General features: G+C 32.8%; 1 protein-coding gene across 6 annotated transcripts in view; it reads right to left on the bottom strand.

Annotated features, from left to right (window-relative positions):
- Positions 1–510: 510 nt before the first annotated feature.
- Positions 511–15,363, bottom strand: part of LOC113395415 (pseudouridylate synthase RPUSD2-like) — a 405,111-nt gene continuing 390,258 nt past the window's right edge. For 5 of the 6 annotated variants that reach the window (XM_026633014.2, XM_064220614.1, XM_064220616.1 and 2 more), the window contains 10 exons: positions 14,908–15,130; positions 13,438–13,525; positions 9,433–9,541; positions 8,992–9,103; positions 8,145–8,341; positions 7,641–7,838; positions 7,315–7,410; positions 7,089–7,186; positions 6,636–6,854; positions 511–3,922 (listed from right to left, as the gene is read on the bottom strand). In XM_026633014.2, coding sequence (XP_026488799.2) covers positions 3,848–3,922; positions 6,636–6,854; positions 7,089–7,186; positions 7,315–7,410; positions 7,641–7,838; positions 8,145–8,341; positions 8,992–9,103; positions 9,433–9,541; positions 13,438–13,525; positions 14,908–15,130 — 1,415 coding nt within the window. In that variant the 3' untranslated portion in view covers positions 511–3,847. Of the gene's footprint in view, positions 3,923–6,635; positions 6,855–7,088; positions 7,187–7,314; positions 7,411–7,640; positions 7,839–8,144; positions 8,342–8,991; positions 9,104–9,432; positions 9,542–10,357; positions 10,446–13,437; positions 13,526–14,907; positions 15,131–15,363 lie in introns of all 6 variants that reach the window. The other variant, XM_026633013.2, reaches the window with a different exon arrangement.

Genomic DNA, 15,363 nt, shown 5'->3' on the forward strand with positions numbered 1-15,363 from the left:
AAAGTATTAATTTTGTATGTTTTTCCAAGAATTTATTTCTTTGTATAGCATTATTACAAGTTGTGTTTGTGTCAAGCGTTTCTGTCACGCAGACCAAGATGCTTATTATCTTGGCTGGTTGTTTTAGTAGTGCTACACTATATCAATAGTCTAAAGATGCATGTTATCTACCTTTCACGATGCTTTTAATATTACGGAACCCTTCAGTATTTTAAATCGAATTCCATAATATTGTATATTTTACAACAAACCGGTACCCCGAAATGTCACGTATTGTTATATCAATTTAATTATACATTTTTCTAGTCATTTTTTGTTCTAAGTGTGAAAGGTCAATTCTACACAAAGGCGTTATATAATTATTTTTTTGAAGGAATTTAAAAAAAAAGTTACCAGTATTGCCATCATAAAAAAATCCCTACGATTCTCGATGCTACCAATGAAATATGAAAATGAGGTGTATACTTACGCAAATCTATAATCGAAAGGGGATTACAATAAAACAATATGTGTCAAAGATGAATTTAATTCTAATTAATTTTAAGTGGAAACATGAATTATCATAACACGAATCTAAAGAAGGAAACGCTATTATAACCTTAATTACCAATACTTATACAAAATAAAATGTCTTTCATGTAGTCGTCGTTCAAATTATACAAAAAAAAAAAATCGAAATTTAAACAACAAACTTCTTTTTATTTATATCGCATTGGTGTTAGTAATCATATAAATAACATATACTATGCAAAACATATTTACTATATTGATTCGTGCCGAAATCAATTTCAGTGTGACCAGAACGAAATATACGTTGGTTTCGCTTTCTAGAACAATCGAATCGGAATCTTAGAACAAAGGCTGTGAATCAGTAATGTTTACTATATGATTTATTAAAATTATTATTATTCAAATGTTATTCTTATAGAATTACATTTAGTAAAGAACTTTCCTTGTAATTTTGGTCTTACCATAACAAAAATTTGCCAGTACCGCCCTTGTTCTTAAGACGTAACAAAGGTTAATTCTAGTCACACTTTACAATAAAAATCGTCGTGCCAAATATAATACCTACATTTTAAAAACTTGTAACAATTACAAATAACTGTTATGAAAAACATATCTTTACATTTTTATATTTAAATTTATTTTGAGAAGGCACATGAAATTCTTATTAATAAACGAATAAAATGAAAAAGCAGAACATATAGAAACGCAATGATTTAAAAAAAATGAGGCTGTATATATTATTGTGAAATAATTTATTTATCTGCGACAAAAAATCGCAACGTCTCATTATTGTACAGCCAGTAATATAATCGTTATTTTCGTCATCATTACACATAACACAATGTATATGAACAATCTTACCGACTATATAAAAATACAACAATGTTCACATGTGAAGCTCATTTGACTTCTATCAAGTCAAATCAGCTTCGCGTTTCGTGATATGCCACAGATTATAAATATTTTTTACACGCTACCCTTTTATTTATTTTTTTAAATTCAATCAGTATTTTCACCGATGTCATTGTAAAGAAGTATAATTATTCAATTATATTTTACGGTATTTGTTAAACTAGTACGAAATCTCTTGAAATCGTTTAGAATCGAAATTCTTTTTTTAAATAGTTTTTTTTTTTAAATGAACCCCATTCAAAGCTTACAAAATTTGATCCCAATATTTACGACAGTTGGATTAACGAAAAAGACTTCAAGAAAATTTAATGGCACACCAGTGTGAAGCATACACATTCGTATATTATATAGCAACAGTGTATCGGAGTAAGTTAATTTTTTTTTCGGTCGTGACGTCATAGTTTCGAACAAAAAGGTTTTAATGTGAAAAAGAATAAAAATGTCCTCACTTACTCCGAAGTGAATTTTAAACACACGTACAAGTTTTATAAATAAATATATAGATAGTACGCACGCTGCAACTACGCTACGAGTAAGAAAAATATATAATTTTCCATAGAATTAATTTATATGAAAGCTCGTGAAAATATTTTTAGAGTTAATAAGAATTGTCTTTTATATTTTAATACTAACTAATGTATCTAATAAATAAACCAGCGACGATGAATCGAATAATTATTTAGCTAAAGAAATTTCGGTTGTACATGTTCAAAACAATCCATTGTTACAATAATACAGGGTGGGGTGGGGGGGTCAATTCTACTTACAACGGCAATAATACGTTCGAGAACCTATGCGGAACCAACTGATGACCGAACCGCAAAATTGGGGCCCCGTTCAAAACTGGCATAACTTATCGTCTAGAAACACGCAAATCTTATGAATTATGAAAACAAAACAAAACTCTTACCCATGTCTTTAAACCTGCTGCTTCGATCTGCTCCCAAACCGAATCTTACTTCGCATCAAAACATCCTTCTTTGGATAAACCTATTACTTTGGTTACAAACGGAAACGAAATAAAATCATATCGTTGAATCGATAATGATGATTTTTGAAAGAGGACGATTGCAAGCGAAATATATTAAATAAATGCATATCAAACTTCAAATGTCGATCACCAGATCGAAGGGCAACGGACGCGTGAAGGTTAAGATGTGATTTTAAGTGAAAGACGCGATTATAATTCTTTTTTTTTTATTTATTTAAAGTACAAAATTTTCCGAGGATACTTATACAGTCTAATCAAAACTATGGAAGCCAAAAACGTTGGAGCGTCACTATCGCTCGCAGAATTGCGTTCATTCTTAATTATGCATTTATTTGTAAACGCGTTTTATATTACAGAGATAGCCTTTCTATAAACAGTGGTCCTATTTACGATTTTTAATAAAATACTGCAGTGGTCCGAATTTTTTAATATGACTGATACACAGTCGACATTTTCTCTAACATATTCTATTTGAATATACAACACTTCGATCTATGTTTTTATATAAAAAACGGACTAACGCGTAAGCAGTGTGAAATGTTTCAAAAAAACGACAAATAAAAATTTCGATTAAAATGATAACTTTGATGATAATATTAATCGAACAGATCATCATTTTGGTGATGAGAAAAACTTCGATGATAATACGAGTATATTGATTTATAATCGTGGTTCAGACCCTGCCTCGTTTAAGCGATAAATCTATTTTAATGGTATTGATATTTTTACAAAATTTGTTATCATCCCTTAACTCTACGCTACGACAAGCGTTAAGAAACAACCTAGACCGATAGGAACTGAAGTGACAAAGTAAAATCTAAAACATTAAAAGCGAATCGAAATAAAAGATCCGAAGTACTAAGAGGGTCACTAATATAATGGAAGGTAAGAAAGAAAACGAAATACCAAAAGTGCAATTAATGCATATAAAATAATATTCACTTACGCTATTCTTAAACTAAATTACAAAACCGCCTCAGCACTGAGATATAACAGCCAAGTATTCACTTGTGTTGATTGTTTAATTACATTTCGGTTAAGGCTCGTTAGAACCCAAGTTCGTACGGAAAGCGACTCGTATATCATCTGCATCACAACATGTATTTTTAACATTCGTAACATTCATTGTACCGAAGTCGTCGTGACCGTTATCAATTATTATTTCTGTGTCCAATTCATCTAGATCTAATTTGTGTTTAATTTCGTTGAACACGACATTACCATCGATAATATTACGACTAACTTTAACACGAAATATATTTCGTTACATTTGTATTTCATCAGAGACACTGTTACAATGATCACACTTAGTTATTTAAACATTGTTATAAATGATACCGTCTTTGTTGATAAGTCCGATGTTCACTTAATCGGTTTGTTGGATATATATAGAGATGAAGCGAGGCGCTTCTGCAGTGGTGTCAAGACCTGTAACTATGAACTATCCGGCTCCTCCCAATCGATGCCGGCCCACTGTGGAAGCTCCGTCTCGTATTCCCAGCCGGGCCCCTGTACAGAAATTGGATTGTAAATTGACTGACGTCAAATGTAACAGTAAGAATTATTGAAAACTTAATTAACACTAGTTTTTGCCCATTGGTCGAAATCGTCGTGACCATAATCAGTCTTGAAAATTTAGAGAAAACATATGAATATATTTTTTTTAAATTCGTGTTTTTTCTAATCTTCTTCTGATAAGACGTAGACTCGTCAATAAAAAAAATGAGATTATCGTTTAAAATAAGAGTACTGACCAGATTTCTCTTTGCCTATTTTTATATAGATGTGATTATTTGTTAAATAATCTACAATAAGTTTGTAACTTAGACTAGACATAGCTTATCAAGTACATACAATGCTAGTTATTTTTACGATAAATGTTAAATTAAAGTTTGTTAGAAAATATATAATTTTTACACTCCTGACTCCATTTATGACCATAGGTATGCTTAATGAAATGATCTCATACATTTGTTCATTTAATGCACAAACTTTAATTTGCAAATCCTTATTTTTCATCTATTAACAACTCTGTATCCTTCAATTTAAAGACTATTTTATTTGATTTTTATTTTGTCCATTTATACTTTGTTTATTAGTTTATAGTTTCGCTTCAAAGTAAATTCAAACGGACCATTCCCAACGGCTTTAATCTGAAGTCGTATAAAGTTTATACAGAATGTTCGAGGCACTCAGTCGTACGGCTCGCTACAACCTTGTCTAGATCGACCGCTGCCTTTTGAACTAGTTCCCTTAAAAACAATATTTCGCCTAAAGTTACCGAATATGTATCACTGTTTGCTGTATTTATCGGTCTCATGACGATGTACTTTCGAAGATAGTTTTAAAATAACGCCCATATTAGATTCTAGCGTACCTAATTCTGAAATTTACTAGTGATAAAGTTTCATGCGTTATTGTTCTGTTAAACATCTTTGTATTGCTGTTTCAGTTTGAAGGTGGATGAGTCAATATTAATATCAGGATAAGGAATTACTTATTACTTTCCCTGATTGACGGTTTTAAAAAACACTCATTTTGTACAATCACCATCAGATCAATTCAACGTTTAAGAATATCAACCAAACAGTTAGGACTTAGCATTCTAGCATCGGGAGCAATTTAAGCATCGTCTATACCAACAATTGAGAAAAAATCAAAATCAAAATATACTTTATTCAAGTAGGCTTTTACAAGCACTTTTGAATCGTCATTTAACAAACTATTTAAAGTAAAGCTACCACCGGTTCGGAATGTAGATTCTACCGAGAAGAACCGGCAAGAAACTCAGTAGTTACTCTTTTCCAACATCTGAAAATACAGATAAAGAGCACGTACTCCCTAATTTGACAAAATATTTATTAATCGGTTTATGAATTTTTTTCTACCCTCACTTTTCTTCAGCAATCAGCGGATCGATGAGAATTTGTTAGTAATTGTGCAATTATTAAATTGGTCTCGAAATATTTATGAGGTAAATTATTAAGCTTGGGACATTACATAACTATTTGATCAAAAATCGTCAGCTACGAATGAGAATTTAATAAAAGGTTAACAAATTTGACGTATTTTATATAATATTTGGTTTTTATCAAATTACTTTGCAAATAAAAACGATTTTTATATTCATCTTTTAAAATATAAATCGATCATCGAGCTGCGAGTCGTAAATAGTCCATATTATCTTACACAATTTAGTTTTAAACCTTGGGGATATTCCATTCGAAACAATTTTAAAGTGAACTTAATAAACAATTTATTCATACGACTGCAAAAGTTACGTTTACATAACACGCGTTACGAAATCACCTGAAAAGTCTACAACTCATGCTACGAGGGACCATAATTATGGGAAATTTCAGAAAATTCTGAAGGCACACCTTAATAAAATGTGGTAGAAGTAATAATAACACAATATTTCGAGCTGAAGACGAACTTCAGACAGTTCCCTTATATGTTACATATGTAAATCTTACATGTCATATGAAATTGTGTAAAAGTTTATTGGCTTCATCGGTGGTAGGTTCGACTGAGTAGGTGCCATGCACTTGTCATATATTCTGTTCTTGTGTGTTCAGTTTGAAGGATTAGTAAGACAACGTAACTACAGGCACAAGGGTCATAACACCTTTGGTCCTAAGGTTAATGGTCATTGACGTCGTAAGAGATACTTAATATTTCTTACAGCGCCAATGTCTATGGACAACTTTCCACTATGTGACCTACCCATTTCCAATTAATATTGAAATATATATATTATGTAAATGCTATCTCTAAAATCTATTTTGTAAGCAAAATAGTATATTAAGCTGTACAAATAACTTAATTGATTGATAATAATTAATGTGATACGAGGCAGCCTCAACATTGATTTCATAGAAAATTTTAGTAAGCAATCAGGAGTAATTAATTCTGTTCATTATCAAAATTCTAGCTTCACCCAACAAACTTAGAGATTATAGCTTATACCAACTGATTGTTTGATTCTGCTGATCAAATAATAACAATAAATTAGGACTATTTATTTTGCAAACGTATACATTATCAAGTTGATCTTGAAGCTGAAATATACATATATGTTCTGAGGATCCTTAATTTCGTTTCTGACCGGGCTTACCTGGTGGATTATTTTTCGGTCAACAGAAACATATTGTACCTTCAAAGGAACCTTTGAGCTAAGTTGTCTATTTAGTGGAATATTAAAAAAAGTTTAAAGGCTCACCTTGTATTTCCAAGCGTGTAGATACATGACCAAGTCTCTTGGTCTTGGGTCCCTGTACCTAACGCGACACTCGTAGCAGTGCGGGTCAGGCGTGAGCGCGTCCGCGCCGGTAGAGCTACCAGCTGTAATCATGCTGGTTGCGCTACCAGGGTTATTGGAACTTGTCCGTACGATGGCTGGTGAACAACCGGTTTGGGTAGCCACTGTCACTTTATCTGACTGTTGAAGAAAAATGACTTTTAACGTCACGAATTTCACATTATGAAGTAAGATAATATGCATATGTCTGTTCTTGTTTTACTCGGTTTAATTTTGTTTCTACGGACTACATTTCTAACAGATTATAAAAAAAATAACAATACTGATTATCAATTTGATTTTGAGTTACTTAATTAAGATTTAGATTAAGAGCTGAATTGTGAATATAGTATATGAATAGAAATGGTATAATACCTTAGCGTCGCTGGAGTCATCAGTGAGTTCTGGAGAGGGCGCGGGGGAGGGCACGCCGCCCGGCGCCTCCGACGCGCTCGACGGGCTCGCCAGCGTCGCTGTGTGAAAAGGCATACTTTTGAAATCAACATTGTATCGACGGCATTATTGTTAAGACGAGAAATAATGGACAAAAATTAAATACCAATAAAACGACAATTTATTATATTAAATGCATACAACTTACGCGTCATAATCGTTGATGGTGTCAAACCAGGAGCTGGTGACTCCAATCTAGGTGATGATTCCCTTGAAGCAGGACCTTCGCACTCATCCTCGCCAACTAAAGACAAGCGATCAATATTAAAACATGTAATAGGCACAGTAGTAGCAGTTTCGAAAAAGACACAACAGCGAAAAAAATCCTTAAACAAAAAAATTATTTTATTTATCGTTCCCTAGAGTTCCTTATAGTTCCCTATTATAGAGTACTATCAAAGCCTATTGTTGTATAGATTAAATATTTAATTAGTAGGTTGGACTTTAAAAAAACGATTCGTGTAAATCTCATACCTTTGTCGTCGGAAGCGGGCTTAGAGAACAGTAGGTCGTCATCAGCTGCATCTACTCCGAGCCAATTCTCAGCGTTGTGTATAGCGATGAGGTCTCTCACGAGTTGTTCGTCTGTCTTGCCTCCTGTGTCACCGCCCTTTCCTCGAATAGGACCGAATACAGGGTGATTGTATAGAGGATCGTTGACAACTGGGTAACCTGTGGAAACAAAAACAAATCAAATAAAAAAGTACTAATTATAACGTCCTCCTGATAGCCGAGAGATAGACCAGGCCCTATGACAATGCGTAATTTCTGGATAAAAAAAAACAATATTTTTTATTGACGAAATCAGGGATTCGAGCCCGCGGTCACGTGGGCAGATCTCAGGCCAATCCGTTCAGCCGTTAAAGTTAGCCACGACGTTATAAGACCAACGAGTCTGATAGTAAAATATACGTTCAGTGAACAGTAATATCATTACTTTATTTGTAATTCATAGAAATAAAATAATAATATCTTTACCTAAATATTGTAAGTGAACTCTGATTTGATGCATTCTGCCTGTTTTCGGCCGACACAGAACAACGCTCGTGTTCGCTGCGACGTTGTAGCCCAATCGTTTGAAGACCGTCGAACAATCCTTGCCTTTCGGTGACACTTTACACACACCGATCTTGTAGCTCACCACTTCTATAGGTTCTAGACATTCGATTTCGGCCCTAGACAAACATACATGACTTTAAGCAAAACGTATACTAAAATTAGATTTTTATTCTTTACTGGGGCAGCTTAACTTGCGTTTAAAGGGTTTATCGGCAGGTGTTAGATATAAAAAGTGGCCTAAGCTTGTACCCCAAGGAAGGACTTCTTGTTTTGAAGTTTGAGCTTGGTTCATATCAAATTTTATCAAATTATTTTCAGTAGTTTGGCCGTAAAAGAGCAACAGACAAACAGTTAATATATATGTATATAATATGAAGAACAAACCAATGTCAAATTTATATCATAATACAATTGAAGATTTCTTAAATTTCAACAACAATTGAATTAACATATGAAATCAATATTTTAACTTCGTATATTATTCTAAATATAATACCTGTTTTGATAGCACCAACATATTTATCTTCGATCTCGTTATGAGTAATGGTATAAATTATAGGTTTATTTAAACTGCTTTAGAGTTAATATTACTGGCATATCGTACCAATTTATCACGAATACAATCAACACGAATAATAATAATAATATCAAAACTAACAATACTAAATAAATCTCAGTGTTGACATTTAAACCTAATTGATAATCTGATCTGTTATAAATGTAAACAGACGTTGCGTGTTTATTCAAATTAACAGTGCAAACTCACTCCGGAAACTCGCCGTCCACTCGACAAACGTATTCCTTCTGCACCTGTCGATTCCTTATCTGATGTTCCATTTGTCTCGCCTTCTTCGGACTCCTTCCGAATAATAGGAGACCTGATTGCATTGATTTTAATGAGTATTATTGTTACATATTTTATATTTATACATACTAGAAATAAGTATCAATATATATTATAATATTTTACGTGATTGTAGGTTACGTTTTGTGCTAACCTGTCTGAGTTTGCAATACATAGTATTCCCGTTTGAAGGTTTGTGTATTGGTGGTATAAGAAAAGATGAATATTTCTTAAAATACTCATGTCTATCGGAAGTAGCGACCATTTTCCATCAGGTGTTCCTTCAAAGTATTTAATTTTATTCTTAATTAACGAAACAAGTGTCTATTTCTAGCGTATTAAGGTCCAAAATCCTATGCTTACCTGACGTTAGTCTGTCGAGTCTGTGAATTGTCCTTAGGTTTTTGAGGTTATATTCCTTAGCGAGTATAAATACAACAGTATTGTGCCGATATCGACCGCAAGGATGCACCTGTTGAGTCAATTTTCGATACTATAACTTGACAAACATAGCTTTGTAACAAAAATAAAAAAGAAAATATTTTAACAAGACACAATAAAATCGCAAGTAAATATCATCAGATAAAAATAATAAAATAAATTTTAGTTCATTGATATTTATTTATTTATTTGATTTATAGTTTATTTTATAATAATAATATAAATTATGTGCATTAAAGAAAGCAGTTTTAGCAGCCAATATTAATACAAAGCGGTGTGTATAAGCAAAATTAATAAAATTTGTGTTGCCGTCTCTACTGCTAATGTAGGATTGCAATTGTTTTATTAAGAAAACATTGCTAGTGATCATGCAATTGAAATCGTGTTCATAAACAAAATGTTAACTAATGTTTTACAAAAATACCTAATGGCTTGATCCTCGATTCAGTTACGTAAATATATATAGATAATTTTAAATTTGAAAAGAGAATCATGAAAACGTCACAGCACGGTTAATCCTGCGTTATATAATAAAACTATACCAATGCATTCATTAGACTCGCGTTATCACTTACAAGTGGGATTTTGAGAGACTTAGGTATCATCGTTCCAAACTCTTTGTGCGGATCACAACCTTTGCCAGGCTCTGGTACCGAAAATAATAACTTATCCTCTATTTTAAAACGACAATAATCAAATTCACCGTCGGTAACATTTAGGTTAGGTATTGCGTATCATAAAGATCCATTATAATCATATTTTATTCGGAAACCATTGGATTCAGAAACGATATTTCTCATCGAACCAGAGCCTGACATAAAATCAAACGGTCTCAACGTTGACTCACCGGCAACGAGCAAGGCTTGTCTAGCACGAGAAGTTCTTCATCCACGTGTATGATGCGCAAGGGACTAGCGAGGACTGGCGTCTCGTGCCTGGCCCGCCATGGACAGAATATTATATTAACAAGCTCTATGATGTTGCCTTTGGGAATCACGACATTGATATTGTTATAAACATCTTGTTTAAATATATTTTTTTAAATGTAAATTATTTTAGATATTCTCTTAATTTTATTATGTCTGCCGGCGGTTCAGTATATGAACCTCATATTAAATTAATAGATAAAATAAAACGTGAAACATTCGCAAATCTATGTCTAACATTCTGCTGGTTTTAAAACTAAAACTAAAGAATTCCTAAATCCTATGGAAAAAATCAGATATGAATTCAGTTCTAATATTAAATTATAATAAACAAGCAAGCTACGTTAAAAAAAATAAAAGAGATACGCACAATACATAAAAAGGAACGAGAAAGCCGAAACCCTAAAAAAACTTTGGTCTTTGTTTGTCGTTCCGCTTTAAATTTGCTTTTATTGCTAATAATTTCGTAATTACAGTCAATGAGTTTGAATTAAATACCAAGTTATTTAATTTATATGAATGAACTGATGTTAATATCAGCGAAATCGTCAAACAGAGAATGAAAGTTGAGTATAGAACTGTTTCATTTGAACGAACAAAATTCGCAATTAACATAAAATCGCTATTGCTGTGTCATGAATTCATTTGGGTCAGGTAAGGGGCAAAGATTGAAAATATTAAAAAGGAAAAAATGTAACATTTTGTATGTAAGAATATATATCTATATGTAAAGTAAATACAAATGAAATAAATTTTACTAGGAAAACATAAATTAAATGTAACAAAAATAATAACGAATCGATATAAAACATTGATACAAAACAGGAGACGAATTAAGCCTAGCGCATAAATAGATTAGAACGATGTTTATTGTATAAAAATGCGTACAATATCATTGAATAAATGAATTTAACTTAACCCATGTGCTTAGCAACACCATAGTAACATTGAATATTAGGCGCGCAGGAGGCTTAAAGGTACTATTCTAAGGGTACAAAAAACACGAATCTATGTAATTATTTAACAGATATTTTATAAGATATAGTTTAACAATTATAATTTTAATAATGATTCCATTGTGTTTGTCGAAATAGTTGTTTATGTTCGATAGAAAATTTGCGTATGTCTGAGTATTTGCGTAAGTCTTGAATAAAAAAAAAATTTTATCTTGTCATGAGTTCTTGAATAATTTAGCTAGCAGTATTAAAATTCAAAATCAAGTAACAAGGAGTTTTCCAATAATGCGATCAGATTTTCAAATTAAATGTACCTAAAGAGGATTTCTCATAGAGATAAGGCAAAGTTTAAAAATAATTTGATTGATTTTTAAAAATCACCCATCTCTGAACATTGTAAATGAATTGCAGCAATATATCACTTTACGGTTATTCCCGTACCTCGAGACCTCCCATAGTGGGGATAGCATCAATCAAGATAATTGGATACGGTCAGTCACTCGGTGCTAACATAGAATAAAAAATATCGTTTTTTTTTTCAAGAATAATAAATAACAAAGACATCACGCCTTTGGGCAGAAGAATTTCATCTTATCGCGTTACCTTGATTACACTATTTTATTAAATACGCCTCAGGTCCAATCTTGAAAGGCATGTCCGAGGAAAAAGTCTTGTTATAAATATAGAACGCTGGGTCTTTTATGAGGTCATAAATATGCGGGATGTGTATTATATCTTAATACGTGTTCTTTCAATATAACTTGAATTATTATATTGTAAAATGTACCTATTTAAAAACCTATTCTTATGACCGTTAGTTTGCAACCCAAGATTCGACCATTGGCTACACTTTTAAATAACGAAGGAGAGATTTCAGGGCGATAATAACAATCATCAATCTGTTTCGACAAGATCAACATTTCGTTGCGAATTTATTAAACGCGAAACACTTGGACGGAATCACTTTGAATATGATTTAAATCGTAATGTTTAAGAGCTTTTTAAAGTGTTAAATTTCATAACGAATGCAAATTGTAAGTAAATACTAAACTTTTCAACTTTGAATACGAATATTTTCATTCTCTTCTCTATATTTCATCCGATATTGTATAGCTTATAGTAAATTCACTAGACAGTCTGCGATTTCACTGTAACGAAACAAAGACTAGTGAAACGGTTTCAGTGTTTTACGACTTCTATAAATCCCCAACGGTATGATATAACACAGTCGAATATGTACTCTTTGTATTCAAATCAGCTAAAGCGTAATGCAATAAAATAATATCGAAGAAATTGATCGTAAAGCAAAAATTGTACGAATATCTTTATTCGAGGCAAAATATTTCAACGCTCCCATTGACTCAGTGAGTACTCTGTGAAAAGTATTGAATGCAAATATTGAGTAATAGTATTTTACTCTGAACGTATTTCGAATCCAAATCTTGGATATTTTTCTCTGGACTCCATTTCATCTCAATGAAGCAAAGAAATAGTTCTAATAAAATGAGCTGTCAGAATATTCAGAAATGTTATTCGTCTATATATTTCAGAGTGGCTATTTTCCTTCGAATTACAGAACGCCGTCATGAGTACGCCGCCGTTTCGTAACATCGCAATATTAGAAGTACTCCATCACCGAGTGCTCGAGATTATTTCTTGTTAAAGGCAGCACTTTGCGTAAAGACGAGGACTTTGAGAGATTCTAGCCTTTACCGGCAGGAAAAGCGGTTTTCGGCTCATTTTACCCACACATCGTCTCGAGTATTATGAGACCCAAACGCTTTGTGAATTTAATTGTTAGTCGTGTATGTAATAAATGGTGTACCTAGATCAGTGGATTGTGGTGTTAAATATAAAAAAAATATGCTAAACACTTACCTTAACGAAGATTACAACCTTTAACCACCAAAGTCTACGTTGAAGCATTCATAAAGTAAGTGAATTAGAATCAAGAAGGTTAAGCATTGTTTTGGGATAGGTGCAAAACACAGGAAAACATTGAACATGGTAGCGAACATAACATGGCTGTCTCAATTGCCACTTACGGGGATAGAGGCTGGTTTGTTGACAACCACAATGTCCTCGTCGATATGAACGAGGGTGATCGGTTGGCTGGTCACCGGTACTTCGTGCCTGCAACGATACACACGTCAGGCCGTCGGCTCATAGCCACGGATTCTGAGCATGGACAAGTCTAGTGTTTTTTTTTTTTGGGTTCAACATCTTGCATTTTAAGATACCACCTCCAATACTTCCCGAATAGCAGAAAGAAAGGATTTTATATACATTCGAGTAATGAATTATCTATTAAAATGTTAACAAGGTATATATTGCTTTTATAGAATATTGTTCGTCGGCAAAAAAACTGAGCTATTTCTTAATTATGTGTATTTATTCCGAATAAAAAACAAATCCATGTAACACAAATCTTAATATGTCACGATTAAAACGAGAACCGTTTAAGTCTCAGCCATATCTGCAAAACTATATGTAAATAGATATTGTTTGCATTCCAGTAGGGATAATCTCATGATAATCTCACATTGATGTATGTGGGAACAGATTTTAACGAATGATAGCGGGATTTATTAATAATCCTCGTAATGGAAGAGCAGATTACGCAGGTGGTATCATAAGATATAATAATGCAAACATGTTGCTCAGGATACAACTTAACTAGTACCATTAATCTGATCTCGTTGTGTATGAAATACAGATAACACGAATCCAGAACAAATAGACATGCGTGAGCGATGTCGAATATAAGTTAGATTATTGATTTCAACGGTTCTTTGTCTCTCGTTTTAAATTTGATAATAATCACTAAACTCAAGAGTACCTCAATCAACGGCTATTAAGAATGTTTTCCATACATATAGAGACAAACAACCTTATGAAATAATACTGGGAAAATTTATCTTACCAAAAAAAACATGACGTGACTAAACTGATACAGGAGACAACACGGGTTCGAAGTACTCGTTAAAGGAAAATTTGAATCGGCAATAAATTTTTTTGTGTCGGTAAGGTATAAGAATAAATATTTCGGTGCACTCGCATGCTCATCCGGTGCTCATTCGATTTTTAAATTCAGTTAAATTTCATTATACTACATTCCAATATAAAGGCTTGTATATACAGACAAGCTTTAAGATCATCTAATACAGTAAGGCCAAATAACGAACTATGAATTAATTTCAGCGATAGGAATTCAGCGACAGTTGTTAGTATCGTATCACGAAAATAATTCAAAGTCATCAACACCGGTTCGATACAATAGTTCCCTCGTAAGTTAATAAAAGATGGAAAATTGTTAATAATAACAGTTAAGTTCATAGTTTCCGTTGTAGTACTCATCTAGGTAACATAGTGTCGTGGCAAATGTTTCGTGTGAACATTTCATAATTTAAATTACAGTTTTAAATGATGTGCCAAACAATAAACTATATCTTGTAAGCTATCTACAAGAGTAACCATAGCTATAGAATGAGATATAAAAGAGACTTTAGTATTACCTATGGACGACGTTGGCGAGTAAGTCGTTATGTTTGAGCCGGTAATCCGGGTCGACCCTTTCGTAGTTCACCGTGAGAGTGCCAGCCCTGATGCACCTTTCGTACTCGGCGGCGGGATGAGCCCTGAACTCCCTCGCGAAGACATCGAGGATTTTCTCTCCGACCCATCTTCCTTTGGTGAACGTCGTAAACGTGAAGTAATAAGGATAGACTTTCCTGAGGCCTGTAAGTTTAAATGATAAAATTGTTACATAAAATATACATTGAATAAAGTTTAAATTTCAATTAGATTCTTAAATTTTAATTATCAAACTACAGAGGAGATTACTTTCGTTGAATATTAACACCTCATTTTAAATATAGATGACGACACTCCGATGAATAGTTAATAAATTTCAAATAAACATGACCACATTTTTATTAAAATTGATCTCGATTTGAAATGCAAAAACAAAT

This window comes from Vanessa tameamea, chromosome 4, assembly GCF_037043105.1.
Source record: "Vanessa tameamea isolate UH-Manoa-2023 chromosome 4, ilVanTame1 primary haplotype, whole genome shotgun sequence".
NCBI lineage: Eukaryota > Metazoa > Arthropoda > Insecta > Lepidoptera > Nymphalidae > Vanessa > Vanessa tameamea.